This window comes from Mya arenaria, chromosome 4 (assembly GCF_026914265.1).
Source record: "Mya arenaria isolate MELC-2E11 chromosome 4, ASM2691426v1".
In the NCBI taxonomy this organism is placed as follows: domain Eukaryota; kingdom Metazoa; phylum Mollusca; class Bivalvia; order Myida; family Myidae; genus Mya; species Mya arenaria.
Window position 1 is genome coordinate 27,746,524 of NC_069125.1, and position 21,664 is coordinate 27,768,187.

General features: G+C 35.1%; 1 protein-coding gene across 1 annotated transcript; it reads left to right on the forward strand.

The window, feature by feature from the left end:
• The first annotated feature begins 942 nt into the window (after positions 1-942).
• Positions 943-16,190, forward strand: LOC128231376 (uncharacterized). Its single transcript, XM_052944130.1, has 21 exons — positions 943-1,243; positions 3,992-4,060; positions 4,420-4,509; positions 4,727-4,836; positions 5,121-5,229; positions 6,367-6,435; positions 6,800-6,889; positions 7,087-7,196; positions 7,481-7,589; positions 8,675-8,743; positions 9,103-9,192; positions 9,399-9,508; positions 9,758-9,866; positions 11,005-11,073; positions 11,433-11,522; positions 11,729-11,838; positions 12,123-12,231; positions 12,697-12,822; positions 13,723-13,809; positions 13,959-14,083; positions 15,484-16,190. The coding sequence occupies exons 1-21, from the start codon at positions 1,129-1,131 to the stop codon at positions 15,610-15,612; spliced, it is 2,094 nt and encodes a 697-aa protein (XP_052800090.1). The 5' UTR covers positions 943-1,128; the 3' UTR covers positions 15,613-16,190.
• Positions 16,191-21,664: the final 5,474 nt, after the last annotated feature.

Consider the following 21,664-nt stretch of genomic DNA (forward strand, 5'->3'; position numbering starts at 1 on the left):
AACTTGCTTTTACATTTATTTTATTTATTTGTACAACGCCATTGAATATGTATTTATGTAAAACTAGGCATTTTATCAAATTAAAATGTTTCGTGTCTCATGTTTCATGTTCTCATTTATTATGTCGCACAAAACTTTATATGCATAAACATGTCAAGGGTTATCGTCGCAAAATGCTTGGTTACCAAACATCGTTTACTTCCTTTTTGTATTGAACATTACAGACTTCTTTTTTAAATTTATACAAAAGAAAGTTAATAATTCTTTTAAAGACTGGCAATAATCGTACTAGAATTATATTAATATTATATATACTGGTAAATTGCCTTGTTGCGATTCGCGAACCTCTTTGGTGATTTTTTTTGGTGGTGGGGGGGGGGGGCGGAGTGAGTGAGGGGGTAACTGGATAAAACAGTTATCGAGAAACTGACATCATATGTAATTAAATGATCCAGCTCTTTCAATCAACATGAAAACATCTTAAGAAGATGGAAGCTAAACGGAAATTCTATATAGTGGGAAATTGCCTTGTTGCGATCCGTGAACCTCTTTGTTGATGGGGGCGGGGGGGGGGGGGGTTGAGGAGGGGGTAACTGAATAAAACAGTTATCGAGAAACTTATCTGTAATTAAATGATCCAGCTATTTCAATCAACATGAAAACATCTTCAGAAGATAGAAAGCTTAACAGAAATTCGTTCCAGTTAATTCAACACTATGTTTATTCAAGCAAGCTCATCCAATCGTGAAGCAAAGGTTGGATTTCGCAATAACATTCATTTTTTGAGAATTAACTACATGATCGGGTGGAATTTGATCCTTAGTTAATCACATGAAACGGTGAAAAACGGGAAGAGGAGGGGAAAACCAGGAAATTAAACATTACGAAAACAAATACCCATGCTTTTCTTCCTTATATCAGCGATTTATTACACGCATATCTGGTATGTTGGCATTCGCATCTCGACTTCGGACGTGAATAGTTGCTCATTTGGTTGGTCTTTTAAGACATATCCTTTGGGCGAAAAGGGAATATTGTCAAGTTAACAAACATATACAAAACACTCTTGTTTCAGTTACATAATTGCAAGAGGTCTTAAAATTTAGATAGGAATTAATCATTTATACAATGAAAGTCTATTCAGTCGTTGTTTTTCTTTGCGTCGCGTCGCTAGCTAGGGCGATGACGCTGCGTTTGGAACTTGAAACCACCGCATTGGATGATTTGGTCAAACCGTTTCTAGGTAAGTGTCTTTTTATTACATACACTGTGATAGGTTTAGTACGTTCCCGCAATGCAAACATGTTAATAAGTAGCTAGTTTATTACGTATGCGATAATATTCAAGCAAAATGCCCGTCGTTAAAAAAATTTGCACACATTCAATGAAGCCTTAAATGGACTCTTGAATATTTATGCATCAAAACAGGGTGTTCCTGTAATATGTGAATTGACGCTAAAACTATCAAAAATGAAGTGTTTCTGCTCTAAATATTGTTGAATTTAGAAAAAGGCCGATATTCAAGCAAACCTGCTCAGTTGTTAACGAGTATCTGTGCTACATGTGCATGTATACGTGATATAACAGCTATAATATTTTCGTATGAGCTGATCGAGACATACCTGTCACAACGGCTGTTCTGTGTATATATGTGTGTGAGTCAGTGAGTCAGTTTTGCGTCCGCCCGTCCGTCCATCCATCCGGACTCTACCTTGTACGGGTTTTATCTTGACCATGAATGTTCACCGTAATGAGGTGGCGTGTCGAACACAAGACCTAGGTCTGATCCTCAAAGGTCATGGTTACGCTTACAGGTCAGAGGTTGAAATGATTCTGGTTCGGGCTGTATCTTCACCATGAATTATATGATTTTCAAAAAACTTTCCATGAAGGTTTATTATGATGAGGCGACGTGTTTTGCATACTACCGAGGTATCAACTTCAAAGGTCACACTTAGAGGTCAAATGTTTAAATGATCCTTTGTCCAGGCTGATTCTTGACCATTCATTATAGGATTTTCAAAACAAAACTTGCCATGAAGTTTCACCATGATGAGGTGGTGTGTAGCGCACAAGAACCATGTTCAGTTTAATGTTATTTATTTTACAACGATTGTGAAACAATTACAACAATATATTAATCACTCTCGTTGGCAAAATGTTATGCGAGAGTGTGGTATTCTGCTATGGGGGAACCGGGGTACCCGAAGGAAACCCACTTGTCCGGCTTGGTGACCAAAAACCGAACTCTCAAGCCGGGAATCGAGCCCAGGTCACGTAGGTGAGAAGTGAGTGTGCTAACCGGACAACCTGTCAAAATGAGTATTGTAGTACTGAGTATGACTCAGGTCCGGACTGACCCTTGACCGGGTCGTATCTGTACAAGGCATTATAGGATTTCAATAAACTTGCATTGAATGTTCTCAATGATGCGGTGGTGTGTCGCGCGCAAGACCCAGGTCTGTACCTCAAAGGTTAAGGCCTCTCTAAAAGGTCAAATGTTTAAAACTGTTGATAGAAGTGAACCTTCTCCGTGCCTTAGTTTTATTATGCATTATAGCATTGTCAAGAAAGTTGGAATGAATCATCATAATGATGAGGCGACAACGTCACGCGTAAGTCTGCACTCCAAAGGTCAAGGTCACTCAGGTCTAATTGAGTACTGTCATTAGGAACGTTGTCCAGACAGCATCTCAAGCATGTATCAAAGGAATCCCAAGTAGCTGAGCACATATGTTCTCCACGATAAGGCAGTGTGTTGGGTATAGACTCAGGCCTGTATCTCAAAGGTCAATGTCACACTTACAGGTCGAAATATGTTCATAGGCCAGTAACCTGTCTAAGCATAATCTTAACCATGCATTACTTGATTATCAAGTAACTAAGCACACATGGTCATCATTATGTTGTGTGTCACATGGAAGACCAAGGTCTTTACCTGAAAGTTCAAGGTCATCAATTGAAGGTTGATATTTTGAGATTTTTGTTTTAATTAAAAATAGATGTGCAGCTTTATTTTCAGACCCACACCTCTAAATATATAGAGGGAGATGCACCTTTTAGAGGTGCACCTCTATGTAATTGAGACCTGCACCTCTATTTTATGTGTAATAATTAGTTGAATGTAATCAATTGATATGTCATATCATAATTACGTGGTATTTAACTCCATGTGAGTGTGTGATGCAAAGGCTCTTTCGACGGGCTCGACATGCCGCCTCGTGGTGTCTAGTTAGTAAAATGTTTGAAATGTTGATGATTCAATTGAAACATTCAAATCGTTTTTATTTTTTAACATATTATGTTTTTCATTGCAGAAATATTGGGAAATCAATAGGGAATATAATATTTTTTATGCGAAATGCTAATGCTATTTTCAAAATGCTAATTTGCGAATTTTGACCACATTTTCAACATGTCAACTTTTCTTGAAAGTTTCGAGCAGTCAATAACTTTTAACAAGATTTGCCATACTTGATTCTGAAAAACTGAACCATTTTCTTTGTAAAAACCTTAATTTTCTTTCTTTGAATGAGTACTTTAAAATGCTGAGGAGATACAACAAAAATGATTTCATTGATCACAATGACAATTATCACAGAATATTGGTTTAATATCTTTTTGAGGATAAATGAACATGTTATATTGTATGAACGAATAACCTAATTAGATAATAAATATGAATATAATTTATAAACAATTTTGTAATTACATGTTTATTGGCAATGCTTGCCGAAAAAACAAATGAAGTACTTCTTATTTATATTAGATTGTTTTTTATTCATAATATGAAAATATGATAATTAATTTTACTTAGGAGGTGTCGGCTATTTAAAAAGACTGCGAATAAGAGAAGTTTTTTTTCCGTGTGATATAAAAATGAATCAGATACACGGACAGCTTAATTACAAATTAATTTAGTAATATTGCATATATAAAATGTCTGGATATATTTTAACATGGGTTAAATTAATTTGGTTTTGTTTCCTAGGACTGAATGGCGATTGGACCTGTTCATCTGGAACATGCAAGAAATGCGAAACCGTGCAGGGTCGAACTGGTATGTGATGACCTTTAAGCTCCTTCTGTGTTATGACCTGACAGTAATGTACCCTTGCTAACGTAGCTTAACTGACAACGTACTCGCTTTCTGATATCAAATAAACATAATAGTTTACATCTTGTATAATCATTCAGAGACTAAATTTTAGCTTCTAGACCATTATACAGTTAATCTTTGATGAAGACTAATTATCAGTATCATTACATATTGAGCAATTCTTGCACCTTGTTTGCCACAGAACAGTTTTAAATGCAAGTGGTTCTGTTATGATTTTAAGTGTTGATTGTAAATCGATGCCTATGGTTCTTATTTATTCGTTTACATATCCATGCGTAACACAGTGTGTATTGTTTCAGCCTGTGTCGTAGCTACATCACCGGTTGCAAACACCATTCATATCCAAGTGGTAGCCAGCGGCATGGTCTTGTTCAATGCTGACATCAAGGGTGTGTGCTTGTTGATGTTTTTCCTTCATTTCAGAAAATATATAATACGTGTAATTTTATTCAATTTGTTACCTTAAAATACGCATTTGTCTAACGTCACTGTGATCCCAACGACATTTCCATTATATTTGACAATAGCAAAAGTTTTGTTGACACTGTATGGTGCTGTTGTTGTTGTTGTTGTTGTTGTTTTCAAATAAAAACATACATTTTACAGAGAAGAACCCTGGCCAAATTTGCAAAGATACGTATGGTTATAAAGTTTGTCTACAAGCAACAAAAGTCGATCTTCAGACGGGAAGCGCCTGCTTAGAGTTCTCTGTTACGGTATATAAATCAAAACTAAAAACAAATGTTTCTTCGAATACAACAAATCTTTAAGATAAATATTTGCCAAACAATAATAATCTAAATTTGAAAGTTTATTACTCTGTGCTCGTAGTTTCCGCTTGATGCAAGATGCACACATTCGACGTAAAAGAGGTCCTGGCAACGTCTCATAGATCAGGGCCTTGGCGTACAGTGTATGAGAACGGAATGGTTAATGGACGATAAAAGCGAATAGACCCAGCACTCTCTATTACAAATGTTTTGGATTGTTTTCATTTAAGGCTCAAGGTCAAATACACAAAATGCCGTATGGTTGTTTTACGCTGAAGCAAAAGCCGGCTTCTTCTGAACTAGCGTTTCAAGTTAAGAATTTCGCAGAAAATATGTTAGGTGAGTACCCTGTTTTCGCACACACGTTTGGATATGCCAATGAAAATAACAATTTGGTGTAGATAGTCAATAAAAGCCGTTGGACATTGAATAATTTCTTTAAATGCAGACTCGAATTAATGTCACTATTGCAGTTGTAGAAGTTTCTGGGAATATGACCCCATTTCTTTTTAAAAAACCTTCAGTGTAACACCTTCGAGTATCTTATTTCACAAAGCTCAGATAAAAACTTCAACATAACAATTTTTGTTCTTTCAAAACAATTTGCTATGGTGATTTTCCTAAATACTTATTCCTTTAATAGTCGTAAAAAACTTCAAAGGGAGAATTTAATACAATTTTTACCAAAAACGTGTGCTTAGCTTGATTATTTTATTAGAGACTTAAGACCGTTCGTGGAATTGGGGCATGGTGTGAAATGTTTACACTTCATAACAAGATGGGTTGTAGAGTAGTACTAACCTCTTAATTCCAAACATGGTCTCGATAGATACTTGTTAAGGACCGCTTTGCGCCCAGAAATAAGTTGTTTTTTATTTAAGTCTATTTCTTAACATTTTCACATTTTCATAGCCAAAAAGAAATGTTTACATGTTTTAACATGAAAGTATTTTATTTCAATATGGTCAATGAAAATGATATATTTCAGGAACATTTCTTTTTTATTTCATATGACAAATTCGATCCTTAAATTAGGAAAGTGACTTAGGTTTGGAAATGACTTAATAATGTAATATGCTTGAAGAATACCGTCCCTGATCTAAAAACTTTAGCAAATTGTAATAATTTACAAAATCACCCCGATTGTCAGCATTTTGTTTGTGCTTTCAATAACATTAGACATGTTTGTCTGTTTATACGAATATCACGTTTGCTTACTTCCCCTAGTATGATATGAAAATGAATCAATTACACGGACAGCTTAATTAGAAATGAATTAAGGATTCTTTTATTTACAAAATGTCTGTCATCGATTATTTAAATTGTAGCAATCATTGTTGCTGTTGTAATATTTTGATCGTCTATGCAATAAAGGGTTGTTGTTGGTGTTGTTAGTGTTGTTGTTGTTGTTGTTAAAGGATATTTTAGGTGGAGTTATTTTAACATGTGTTGAATTAATTTGGGTTTTTTTGCTAGGACTGAATGGCGATTGGACCTGTTCATCTGGAACATGCAAGAAATGCGAAACCCAGCAGGGTCAAACTGGTATGTGATGACCTTTAAGCTCCTTCTGTGTTATGACCTGACAGTAATGTGCCCTTGCTAACGTAGCTTAACTGACAACGTACTCGCTTTCTGATATCAAATAAACATAATAGTTTACATCTTGTATAATCATTCAGAGACTAAATTTCAGCTTTAAGACCATTATACAGTTAAACTTTGATGAAGACTAATCATCAGTATCATTATATATTGAGAAATTCTTGCACCTTGTTTGCCACAGAACAGTTTTAAATGCAAGTGATTCTGTTATGATTTTAAGTGTTGATTGTAAATCGATGCCTATGGTTCTTATTTATTCGTTTACATATCCATGCGTAACACAGTGTACACTGTATTGTTTCAGCCTGTGTCGTAGCTACATCACCGGTTGCAAACACCATTCATATCCAAGTGGAAACCAGCGGCATGGTCTTGTTCAATGCTGACATCAAGGGTGTGTGCTTGTTGATGTTTTTCCTTCATTTCAGAAATTATATAACATGTGTAATTGTATTCAATTTGTTACCTTAAAATACTCATTTGTCTTATGTCACTGTGATCCTAACGACATTTGACAATAGCAAAAGTGTTGTTGACATTGTATGGTGTTGTCGTTGTTGTTGTTTTCAAATAAAAACATACATTTTACAGAGAAGAACCCTGGCCAAATTTGCGAAGATATGTATGGTTATAAAGTTTGTCTACAAGCAACAAAAGTCGATCTTCAGACGGGAAGCGCCTGCTTAGAGTTCTCTGTTACGGTATATAAATCAAAACTAAAAACAAATGTTTCTTCGAATACAACAAATCTTTAAGATAAATATTTGCCGAACAATAATAATCTAAATTTGAAATTTTATTACTCTGTGCTCGTAGTTTCCGCTTGATGCAAGATGCACACATTCGACGTAAAAGAGGTCCTGGCAACGTCTCATAGATCAGGGCCTTGACGTACAGTGTATGAGAATGGAATGGTTAATGGACGATAAAAGCGAATAGACCCAGCACTCTCTATTACAAATGTTTTGGATTGTTTTCATTTAAGGCTCAAGGTCAAATACACAAAATGCCGTATGGTTGTTTTACGCTGAAGCAAAAGCCGGCTTCTTCAGAACTAGCGTTTCAAGTTAAGAATTTCGCAGAAAATATGTTAGGTGAGTACCCTGTTTTCGCACATACGTTTGGATATGCCAATGAAAATAACAATTTAGTGTAGATAGTCAATAAAAGCCGTTGGACATTGAATAATTTCTTTAAATGCAGACTCGAATTAATGTCACTATTGCAGTTGTAGAAGTATCTGGGAATATGACCCCATTTCGTTTAAAAAAAACCTTCAGTGTAACACCTTCGAGTATCTTATTTCACAAAGCTCAGATAAAAACTTCAACATAATAATTTTTGTTCTTTCAAAACAATTTGTTATGGTGATTTTCCTAAATACTTATTCCTTTAATAGTCGTAAAACACTTCAAAGGAAGAATTTAATACAATTTTTACCAAAAACGTGTGCTTAGCTTGATTATTTTATTAGAGACTTAAGACCGTTCGTGGAATTGGGGCATGGTTTGAAATGTTTACACTTCATAACAAGATGGGTTGTAGAGTAGTACTAACCTCTTAATTCCAAATTTTTATATTTAAGTCTATTTCTTAACATTTTCACATTTTCATAGCCAAAAAGAAATGTTTACATGTTTTAACATGAAAGTACTTTATTTCAATATGGTCAATGAAATTGATATATTTCAGGAACATTTTTTTTTATTTCATATGACAAATTCGATCCTTAAATTAGGAAAGTGACTTAGGTTTGGAAATGACTTACAAATGTAATATGCTTGAAGAATACCGTCCCTGATCTAAAACCTTTAGCAAATTGTAATAATTTACAAAATCACCCCGATTGTCACCATTTTGTTTGTGCTTTCAATAACATTAGACATGTTTGTCTGTTTATACGAATATCACGTTTGCTTACTTCCCCTAGTATTATATGAAAATGAATCAATTACACGGACAGCTTAATTAGAAATGAATTAAGGATTCTTTTATTTACAAAATGTCTGTCATCGATTATTTAAATTGTAGCAATCATTTTTGCTGTTGTAATATTTTGATCGTCTATGCAATAAAGGGTTGTTGTTGGTGTTGTTAGTGTTATTGTTGTTGTTGTTAAAGGATATTTTAGGTGGAGTTATTTTAACATGTGTTGAATTAATTTGGTTTTGTTTGCTAGGACTGAATGGCGATTGGACCTGTTCATCTGGAACATGCAAGAAATGCGAAACCCAACAGGGTCAAACTGGTATGTGATGACCTTTAAGCTCCTTCTGTGTTATGACCTGACAGTAATGTGCCCTTGCTAACGTAGCTTAACTGACAACGTACTCGCTTTCTGATATCAAATAAACATAATAGTTTACATCTTGTATAATCATTCAGAGACTAAATTTCAGCTTTAACACCATTATACAGTTAAACTTTGATGAAGACTAATCATCAGTATCATTATATATTGAGAAATTCTTGCACCTTGTTTGCCACAGAACAGTTTTAAATGCAAGTGATTCTGTTATGATTTTAAGTGTTGATTGTAAATCGATGCCTATGGTTCTTATTTATTCGTTTACATATCCATGCGTAACACAGTGTGTATTGTTTCAGCCTGTGTCGTAGCTACATCACCGGTTGCAAACACCATTCATATCCAAGTGGAAACCAGCGGCATGGTCTTGTTCAATGCTGACATCAAGGGTGTGTGCTTGTTGATGTTTTTCCTTCATTTCAGAAAATATATAACATGTGTAATTTTATTCAATTTGTTACCTTAAAATACGCATTTGTCTTACGTCACTGATCCTAACGACATTTCCATTATATATGACAATAGCAAAAGTGTTGTTGACATTGTATGGTGTTGTCGTTGTTGTTGTTTTCAAATAAAAACATACATTTTACAGAGAAGAACCCTGGCCAAATTTGCGAAGATATGTATGGTTATAAAGTTTGTCTACAAGCAACAAAAGTCGATCTTCAGACGGGAAGCGCCTGCTTAGAGTTCTCTGTTACGGTATACAACAAATCTTTAAGATAAATATTTGCCAAACAATAATAATCTAAATTTGAAATGTTATTACTCTGTGCTCGTAGTTTCCGCTTGATGCAAGATGCACACATTCGACGTAAAAGAGGTCCTGGCAACGTCTCATAGATCAGGGCCTTGGCGTACAGTGTATGAGAACGGAATGGTTAATGGACGATAAAAGCGAATAGACCCAGCACTCTCTATTGCAAATGTTTTGGATTGTTTTCATTTAAGGCTCAAGGTCAAATACACAAAATGCCGTATGGTTGTTTTACGCTGAAGCAAAAGCCGGCTTCTTCTGAACTAGCGTTTCAAGTTAAGAATTTCGCAGAAAATATGTTAGGTGAGTACCCTGTTTTCGCACATACGTTTGGATATGCCAATGAAAATAACAATTTGGTGTAGATAGTCAATAAAAGCCGTTGGACATTGAATAATTTCTTTAAACGCAGACTCGAATTAATGTCACTATTGCAGTTGTAGAAGTTTCTGGGAATATGACCCCATTTCTTTTTAAAAAACCTTCAGTGTAACACCTTCGAGTATCTTATTTCACAAAGCTCAGATAAAAACTTCAACATAACATTTTTTGTTCTTTCAAAACAATTTGCTATGGTGATTTTCCTAAATACTTATTCCTTTAATAGTCGTAAAACACTTCAAAGGGAGAATTTAATACAATTTTTACCAAAAACGTGTGCTTAGCTTGATTATTTTATTAGAGACTTAAGACCGTTCGTGGAATTGGGGCATGGTTTGAAATGTTTACACTTCATAACAAGATGGGTTGTAGAGTAGTACTAACCTCTTAATTCCAAACATGGTCTCGATAGATACTTGTTAAGGACCGCTTTGCGCCCAGAAATAAGTTGTTTTTTATTTAAGTCTATTTCTTAACATTTTCACATTTTCATAGCCAAAAAGAAATGTTTACATGTTTTAACATGAAAGTATTTTATTTCAATATGGTCAATGAAAATGATATATTTCAGGAACATTTCTTTTTTATTTCATATGACAAATTCGATCCTTAAATTAGGAAAGTGACTTAGGTTTGGAAATGACTTAATAATGTAATATGCTTGAAGAATACCGTCCCTGATCTAAAAACTTTAGCAAATTGTAATAATTTACAAAATCACCCCGATTGTCACCATTTTGTTTGTGCTTTCAATAACATTAGACATGTTTGTCTGTTTATACGAATATCACGTTTGCTTACTTCCCCTAGTATGATATGAAAATGAATCAATTACACGGGCAGCTTAATTAGAAATGAATTAAGGATTCTTTTATTTACAAAATGTCTGCCATCGATTATTTAAATTGTAGCAATCATTGTTGCTGTTGTAATATTTTGATCGTCTATGCAATAAAGGGTTGTTGTTGGTGTTGTTAGTGTTGTTGTTGTTGTTGTTAAAGGATATTTTAGGTGGAGTTATTTTAACATGTGTTGAATTAATTCGTTTTTTTTTTGCTAGGACTGAATGGCGATTGGACCTGTTCATCTGGAACATGCAAGAAATGCGAAACCCAGCAGGGTCAAACTGGTATGTGATGACCTTTAAGCTCCTTCTGTGTTATGACCTGACAGTAATGTGCCCTTGCTAACGTAGCTTAACTGACAACGTACTCGCTTTCTGATATCAAATAAACATAATAGTTTACATCTTGTATAATCATTCAGAGACTAAATTTCAGCTTTAAGACCATTATACAGTTAAACTTTGATGAAGACTAATCATCAGTATCATTATATATTAAGAAATTCTTGCACCTTGTTTGCCACAGAACAGTTTTAAATGCAAGTGATTCTGTTATGATTTTAAGTGTTGATTGTAAATCGATGCCTATGGTTCTTATTTATTCGTTTACATATCCATGCGTAACACAGTGTGTATTGTTTCAGCCTGTGTCGTAGCTACATCACCGGTTGCAAACACCATTCATATCCAAGTGGAAACCAGCGGCATGGTCTTGTTCAATGCTGACATCAAGGGTGTGTGCTTGTTGATGTTTTTCCTTCATTTCAGAAAATATATAACATGTGTAATTTTATTCAATTTGTTACCTTAAAATACGCATTTGTCTTACGTCACTGATCCTAACGACATTTCCATTATATTTGACAATAGCAAAAGTGTTGTTGATATTGTATGGTGCTGTCGTTGTTGTTGTTTTCAAATAAAAACATACATTTTACAGAGAAGAACCCTGGCCAAATTTGCGAAGATATGTATGGTTATAAAGTTTGTCTACAAGCAACAAAAGTCGATCTTCAGACGGGAAGCGCCTGCTTAGAGTTCTCTGTTACGGTATATAAATCAAAACTAAAAACAAATGTTTCTTCGAATACAACAAATCTTTAAGATAAATATTTGCCAAACAATAATAATCTAAATTTGAAATTTTATTACTCTGTGCTCGTAGTTTCCGCTTGATGCAAGATGTACACATTCGACGTAAAAGAGGTCCTGGCAACGTCTCATAGATCAGGGCCTTGGCGTACAGTGTATGAGAATGGAATGGTTAATGGACGGTAAAAGCGAATAGACCCAGCACTCGCTATTACAAATGTTTTGGATTATTTTCATTTAAGGCTCAAGGTCAAATACACAAAATGCCGTATGGTTGTTTTACGCTGAAGCAAAAGCCGGTTTCTTCAGAACTTGTGTTTCAAGTTGAGAATAACGCAGAAAATATGTTAGGTGAGTACTCCTTTATACGCACATACGGTTTGATATGCCAACGAAAATAACATTTGTGTGCAGATAGTACTTTATTTAATAAAATCCGAAGGAATTTTGATAATTATGTTTTAGTGCAAACTCGAATTTATGGCAATATTGCGGAAGTCGAAGTACGTTTAAATACGGCCCCAATTTTACAAAAAATAAATCGGCGTAACAAGCTTAAGTATCGTATTTTATACAGCTAAACTTGACTGTAAAACATTGTTCATCGTGGTAATATTGAATATTATTTATTTTTATAATATCAAACATTTAAGAATATTATACAATGTATACGCACATTAAATAGTGTGTTCAGCCTGATTCTTTTATAAGGGAAGTTTGAGAAATTGGGACATGGTTTATATTTTGTCTACACTTCATAACAATATCGGTTGTTAGGTTAAACTAACGTCTTAATTACAAACATTTTTGCTATAGATACTGAAGAAGAAGAAGTAGAAGAAGACTTTGATATACCAGTTGAGGATGTTCTTGGCCTGTTCAGTGAGTTTGTGTGCAAACGAGGTTCATGTACGATATGCAAACCGGTCGCTGGAAGAAAGGGTTAGTCTGAGTTTAAACATTATATATTTTACAACGATTGTTAAGAAAGTTATGATAATTTTTACTAAGTCACTCTCGTTGGCATGGTGTTGCGCGTCGCGGCGAGAGTGTGGTATTGTGTAGTGGGAGAAACCGGAGTACCCGGCGAAAAACCCACATGTACGGCTTAGTGATCACTAACCAAACTCACGTGCACCCAGGTCGGGAATCGAAAGGATTAGTCTTACATTGAAATTACTGCTAAAATGAACAGCTGTTAGAAAGGTACACATATGAACAAAGGTAGATATGTGGAAAACATTCTCAATTCTAAAATACATCCCACACATTTTTCATCTGACGAAAACATTGTCTCATCATGCTTTCGCTGTCATAGGCATGTGAAAATAAATTAATAGTATAATATGATACATACTTACATAATAAAACAGAATAACCGTGTTGTAATTTTTGAAGCCTTTTTGCCTAATTTAAAAATAATATTTTGCAATTTCAAATTTCGGCCCGCCAAATTTTGACAAATTCCCATGAAATTTTGAAAACCCCATACGGGTTTTCTGATGGTGAGATATGTTCTCATTAGGGAACAAAGTTCATCGAGTAATGCACAAGTCAGACATTCTACTGCATGCTGTTTCCTGTTAGTGATCGGTAGTTATGCCAAACAGTTGATATAATACCCAACTAGTTGCGGGTAAATCGGTGTATATTTTCTATGGTTAATGGGCGTATATTTTCTATGGTAAATGGGCGTATATTTTCTGTGGTTAATCGGCGTATATCTTCTATGGTTAATCGGCGTATATTTTATATGGTTAATCGGCGTATATTTTCTATGGTTAATGCGCGTATTTATAATTTCTATGGTTAATAGGCGTGTATTTACTTTTTTCATTATAGGCTGCATTACAGCAACTTCGGCCCCAAATTCCATTAATGTGAAGATCGCCGTCAGCGGATATACACTTTTAACGGGGGAAATTACAGGTAAAAAGATTGTGTTTTGGTATATTTGCGTCCTTTAGTGAAACTTTATGGAAAGATGTTGAAATGACATTAAAATGTATTGCTTGAAATGTGCATGTAAATGTTTTGTGTTTTTCTACCAAATTCAAACATTGACAAAATTTCTAAAGGCACGAGCTCTGGGCCATTTTGTCGAGCCAAAATTCCGAGCGTACACGGGGTCACTGATCTTTGCTTGAGTGCACGAAATGTGAACATAAAGGACCATTCGGCTTGCTTGGATCTGTCAGTGAAGGTAATCTTTATAAATAGTTTAGCATGGTATTTAGCCCAAGTATGGCCATTATTTCCCTTTTCATCAGCGTCATTATTGTCATTGACACCATCATCATCTCATCATCATCGGCAGCAGCAGTAGAAGCAGCTGGGTCGCCGTCGTTGACTCCATCATTTGAAACCTTTAAATCTTGTACTTGATTGTTCTTGTTTTAACTAATGTAGGTGTTGTTGCTGTTGTAGTTGTTTTAGTCTTTTTTACATGGCACTTGCTGCTTTCTTCTCTTTGATAATTAAATTAGGACGAATTTTCAGAACTTCTTTCAAGTTAACAAGGTTGTTATCTTTATCGTTGTATACTTACAAATCTTCTCTGAAAGTGTCTTTGATACACTTGAGATTTTCAGTATTTATATCAAGATTTGACACAACTGTGTCACAGTGTGTGTATACCACGTGATCAATTATGTCGTCATATATGCTACGTCAGGAGGCAACATTTTGCTTAAAATGAAAGCTTAAATCAAAGATAACTTTAATATCTTTTACTACACCATTTTAAATGAATCAAAGGACAATGTATGCCGCTTAAAGATCACGCCTTCGTTTTATTACCGGAGTTTGATAAGGTGATAAGTTTCATCAAACATTTCGACAAACCTGTTCTTGAATAATGTTTTGACAGTGCTCCGTCAGACGACCGTATTGTGAAAAGGTTTGTCGAAATGTGTTAGAAAATTCACTCTCAATCAAACTTTGGTAAACGGCCGAAGGCGGGGCTCCTGAAGCGGCGTAGACTGTGCTAGGTTGCATTTAAAATGGTGAAGAAATAGTAAAGTTATCCTTGTTTAAAGTATTCATTCGAAGGAAAACATTGCCTTCCGACATATATAGCATTAATGACGCAATTTATCATGGGTTATACACACACTGTACCAACCATACTTACTTTTTTCAACTTATCATCAAACTGTTCACCGTCAAAAGTTAACACTGATGTCTTTTATCATGTTGTTAACTTCAACAAAGTTATGATCAATCGACCCAATCATTATTGTATTATTTTATTAACAGCTAAGACAATAATCTTGTATTTATTATAGGGATGACAACGAGTACTCGAGTACTCGATCGATCGTCCGAGTACTCGAGTACCAAATCACTACTCGAGTACTCGGAAAAAATCAAAAAAAAATCTATAAAAATCACCAAATACACGAATTACATACGAAGTAACAGATCTGGTAATAGTTGCCAAGAAGACAATTTACGGTCCCTCTAATCCCCGCTTTGTACACAATTTCCAATTAGCACTGATGTCAATTAGCGAAGTTTTGATAGCGGTACTTTCACCCTTCACAATTCTATTGTTAACCAATTAGAGACCTAATAAAATTTATAATAATTGTTGTTTTATAGGTCCACGGACGAAAGAAAAACATGTCTGCCGGCTGCTTCAAGATACCGACAACTAACGATGCTGAAAAATCCAAACTTGGGCCGTTGCTGATGACATTCCTTGAAAGCCTTGGGCGTGGTCAAATGTGAAGAAAACACTCGATCCATCTTATTTAAATTTATGGATACTATTTCTGGTAGTTATAAAGCTTTGTCAAGATTTAGATTCAGTGCACATCCTTTGGAGATAGAAACTGGTAGATACAACAATATTGTAAGAGGGAACAGAACATGTAAAATATGTAATACTAATACGGTTGAATCAGAGTACAACTGTGACCTGAGAACTAAATTTAACCTGAATAGGTCTTGTAATACTATAAATAAACGTGTAGCCATCATGTCAAGTAATAACAGGCGGAATATTAGAAAACATTAAAATTTATATTCAATGCTATGAAGAAACGTACTGAAGCTCTCGCTATCTTTGCTTCTTGATTTGTCGCAATGTTTTGCTTTTTTATTGATATCCATATACTTTGTAGATACTCGTCAGAAATAAATATGTTTTATTGTTCTTCTGTGTGGCCACTTGTGTATATTTGATACTGTTTGTGTTTGGCCAACGGCATGTATTTGCTGATATTGCCAATAAAATAAAACTATAAAAAATGTCTGCCATAAAATGTATGCTATTGATTGTCTTTCATTAAATGATTCAAACTTGCTGCTATTGATTGTCTTCCATTGAATGATTCCAAGGACAACTTCGAATCAAAGTCGATAGAGTTTAATTAATTCGAGAAATAATAATTTTATTCTTCACACCATATACATTTTGAAATAAATTGTCGTAATAAATGTAGATTTTTTATCGAGCTTACTTATATATTTTTGTCACAAATGATAAAAAAGATTCAAAAAGATTACAATCAATATTATCAACGTCAATTATAAGGCGTAAAAAGTGTTTGTTTACAGACTCATTTTTTTCTTCCCGACCCTGCAACTTTTAAGTCGTAGTGTGGATTTGTTTCGTAATTTCCTGAAAACTGTGAATGTAAATATTACACAAAATAATTAATGATACCGAAAAACAGCAAGTTTCGCTTAATCCTGCTGTAAGGGACATAATGTGTTTTGAGAAATTGGGGCCAGGATTTAGGATAGCCGACATTATTAAAGCTGCATGATCACATATTGACAGTTTTAACATACAGTGCAAACTTTTGTATTTTAACTTTCAGTCTCAAATTCAGCTGATTTGAGCACCAGCGCCTTAAATTTATTCAAATAATATAATTCACAAAATAAAAATATCTTAATTGTTTGGAAAAATGCCGAAATTTTTATTTCTCTTAAAGCGTTAGTATCGCTTCTAGACATGAAACATGAATTCTTAAAAAGGAGATAAGAAAAATTGCGTCGAATCATTGTCAGCAGTTTTATATCAATTAACGCAAAAAATTGCTTATACCAACAAATAAAAGAACGTCAAAAAAGCTGCCAAAACGATAAATCTGTGAGAGCGCAGCTGAAAGGCCTAAATCAAAAGTGACGTAAATTTCAATAGCATCGCGCTAAACAATATATACGATTCTCGTATATCAGTGATCAAGGGTAATTTTGTCATATATAATTGTGTTGAATGTTAAACTGGAATAAATATATGTTATGTATATTTATTAAATGGAAACGATTTTTATGTACAAATGCGTTGTTTATAACTATACAAATTAATTACGTTGTTTTCTTGTACGAAAACGTTGTTCCGTGTCTTATCATAAGATAGTGAATGATAATTCTGAAGTACACATGATACGATTTTTGCAATGACTGTCATAGCCGTGCTGTCTGAGTAAAAACAATGTTCACTTATAAAAATGAAATGATACCGCGTCAGCCCATTCGCTAAAAGGTGCGATCTTCTTAAGTAGCACACAGATGGACAGCCAAAATATCTTGGCGGATCCGTTGCCTAGTGGTTACTGTCAATCCAGGGGTCGCAGGTTCGATTCCCCGCCGCACCTCTAAAATAATACTAATCGTCTTCCGAGAGGGACGTTAAATGGTTAAACGGTACGTATGACAATGCTATACCCTTGTGCAGGTTAAATATTAATAACCAGGGTTACATTCTGTCTGTGCACTATGCTCCAAAAACTTAAAATGGCTAACGATCTTATCGGAGCACTTGCCGAACGGGCCTTGCCCGAGTGCGAATATAACCAAGCTAACACACCCACCCAGCCAAAATACGAACACACAAACAGTAAACCCAAGACAACCTGAGTAGCATCTTACATCTTACACCGTCATTGATTTGTCTCCATAACACGGTCAGCGAAAATCATGAAAAAATAGTTCTTGTATGAGGAAATAAAGTGTGGTAAAACATAACGAGTGTTAAAACTAAGAAACCAAAGCTGGAACCCTTCAGCAAATGTTGATATGTGCTCAAATATCATATTTGAAGACCACAATTTTCATTCGCGTTAATAACGGCTATGGGCGATTCGTCGTTGCGTGATTGGTTGATTGATATTAACACGTCATGTTATCTATGTATACATGTCAAAATATACATTACTTTCAATTTAAAGTCCTCCCGGTTAGCTCAGTCGGTAGAGCGTTGGACTGTTAATCGGACAAACCGGGTTCGATTCCCGGGCGGACCAGGTCACTTCTGTTGTGATTGGTTATGAAATCCCTTCTACGACCATTCGCATTGTACCACTGTCCCTGGCATGTATAGAAGTTCCTTGCAGAAGTGAAGGCACCTGGTACTGGTTCACCGCCCAGGCTAGTTGTGCGGTGGTTGAATTGTCACTCTGGGACCCTTCAATGTGCTCACGCCGGGACCCGGAGTATAAACTACTATCACCACCACAACTTTCAATTTAAGTCGTGATGGCGTTACGGCGGGGTCAAGCCATAATGCAGCCAATGGGCGCGGGCAGACCTTGATAAACTCAAATAAACAAACTTTGAATTAGTGGTTTAGTCTACTGGTGTCTTTTTTTCTTAACTTTACCGGCGTGGATTCGCACCCTACTTAAACCAAAATTATTTTGAATACTATATTAAATCAATTTTTTTTCTGCAATTTCGATATCATAGAGTGAAATAATGATAAAATAAGTGGTTTCAGATGCATTCCCGGGAAAAGTAATTGTTGGTCCAAAAACATGGGCGAGTCCCTTTAAAATACAAAGTGACATATTTACATGTGATAAATTTACTAGTGTTCAAAATGACAATGAGGACAATGTTTTATTTGTTTGTGATTTTTTTTTTAAATTTGGGTAAACATAGGACTATTTGAGATTAAATAAAATGGTTAAAAAAATAAAACAATAAATTATATAAGTAAAAAAGTAAAAATGGAGAAAACAAGAAAAAAATCAAACATTTCATTCCTAATTTTATCCAGTAACATGTTTGAACAATAAAAACTATCTATCTAGGTTATAGTTTCATTATACCATATCACGAAATATCAAGCATAAACTCATGCACGGTAATGTGTCTTGGTTTCTGTTAGTATAACACCTTATTTTCCGTATGTTTTAGTGAAAGAGGAAAGAGGAAGTTAACACAAGCTTGTCTTAAATTTCCTTATACATGCTTCAGACAAAACTAATCTGAAACATATTTAAGTTTGTGCTCCAAATTTGACCCAGGCAAATTAACCCTTTTCCCTTAAAATAGGTCACTCTGGACAATGGGTAATGCGATGGTATACAATATAGTCTTAACTGAATCTAAGAACGATGAAGCTTATCGGATTGATCGATATAAATAACGGACCCATACAGTGAATTGAGTTTATGGTGTATGGCCATAAGATTGACTTAATTTGCATATTGAAAACCACCCGAGATTGTTTTAATCAAGAGAAGGTAAATCACTTAGTTGCTCGATTCAACGTCAATCGCTGCACCTCGGACAGTATTCCATTGAAAACAACCTCGGATGTATGTGAAATTGGTAAATGTATCAATAATTTAAAAAAGGCAAATGCCAGTCAGAATTTTATTGCATCCTTAACGAACATATTAAAGCGAAGTGCTCATTATTTATGCCATTTATGTAACATTATTTAACGTTATCTAAAGACTGGCCATTTACCCGAAGTTTGGACAGCTGATTAGGCCACAACAAATAGTTTCAATGTTTAGCGCCTTCGGATGGTTTTGGACTACACGATACCCTCCCCCTCCCCAAACACACACACGCACGCACGCACGCACGCACGCACGCGCACACATGCACGTACGCACACATTTCATGTGATGAATGCTGTTGTTGCCGAATATTTTTAAATTCCTTTAACTACAAGTCTGACTACAGAATACAAGCGATAACAACATGTTTCATACTTCGTACTAGTATTATTGGCATTTGGTATCAGAAAATGATGCATTCTGTGTGATTCCCATGTTCAACAAACAAAATTCAAGTTTTATCTAAACTCCTTTTGCAGTGGAAATCTATCTTACATTTGAAAATGGCCTAAGGGCCGTGGGGCGGGGGGCACTGGTGTTTATATACTGCTGTCACCAATTTAGTATTTGTTTTCTTTCGGGAGGGGTTGTCGTTTTTTTCTCTATAGTTAGATAGTTTTTCGTACTAATTTCAAGAAAATGATATGGCCTTATTTGAATAAGAATATTCTATTGAGGAACTATATATATATAGTTTACCTGTATTGTGTTCTTTGTTTCTTTTTGCAATTATTAATTTCCCTTTGTCTTGAAACGGATAACTGCACTTAGTTGTTCGATTCACTGTTTTATTATAATATTATGGATATACTATGAGATTGAGTAATGACTACAAGTCCAACCGAAGGAAGGGATATGTAACTCCGACGGTTTCAATCAAAGGCAAGTTGCTCGATTCATTGTATATATCATTATATCATTCTAAATAGAGGGGTCTATTTTTTTTCAAAAACCAAATGAAACTTAAAATCAGCATAAAACACACACTATCATTGCGACATGTGTAATAATCAAGCAATATATTTTACCCATTATGAAGACATACCCTACAACGATCTATAACTGGAAATCATATGTGTACCTTAGTAACGAACGGGGAAATGTTAAATGATCGATTTTGGGTCAGCACGCGATGTAGAAACCTCAACTATTGAAGACTAGAAAGACTGCTGTTACGGCCATATACCTATACCTATCCTAGAATATTTTGCCAATCATTTCATCTGGGCCCAATAACAACTACCTAGCTACACCCAGATGCCATCAAAATATACACCCTTTTGCTTGTGGAGGGAGTACTTTTATTTTTTATTTATAAAACCTTTTGTCCACCCTGTCAATGGTGTCGGGTCAACTCGGCCCAATTACCTTTTCGGTCCAAATAGGCCTAGTTCTATTCGGCCTACTTTTGAAAGGAAGCGTGTAAATCATCAATATAAAACATTGCCTGAATTATAAAATGAGATTTGACAAAATTCAAACGTACCTTGTACTGTAATATGAAACATATTGCAGTATAAGGTACTTTTAAATATTGTCAAATCTCATTTTATAATTAAGGCAATGTATTATATTGAGTATATACATGTTCAAGTATGTGTAAAATGTAATTTTTTGCTTGTTGAACTGATTTATAATGACCTTTATGAGCCTTTAATTAATTGTTATCAAGCCACTGTGGCATCAGCAGGTTGTGGACTGTGACCGGTGCCAGCGATGGCAGCACAGAACTTGCGAAACAGCAAACAAATTATGTTTTTTATCGTGAAGTATTTATATGTATACAGGGGCGGATCCAAAAATTGACGTTAGAGGGGGCGTAACTTAGGGGCGCAACCTTTTGACATACACCACTCCCTCTGAACAGAAAGTATATGGCATAAACTGTTTGCATGTGGATTTAGGGTTACTCAATCAAGAAGATTTTAACAATTTGTAGTCGGAAATGATGCATTATTGACGTATTTTATTATTTTTTCTCCAATATTGACATAAAAAGTAAACTTGGACGATTTTAGAGGGGGCGTGCGCCGGGTGCGCCCCCCTCTAAAGCCGCAAGAGGTATAGGATGTGGGATGTTTCGTCCAACCTGTCATAATGTTGTGGGTTAACAGTTTCCGTTTCTCTCATTCCGCGATTTAGTATTCGACATAATACGGTATAATGTTTTGTAAGGAAATCAATGCGCAACTTCC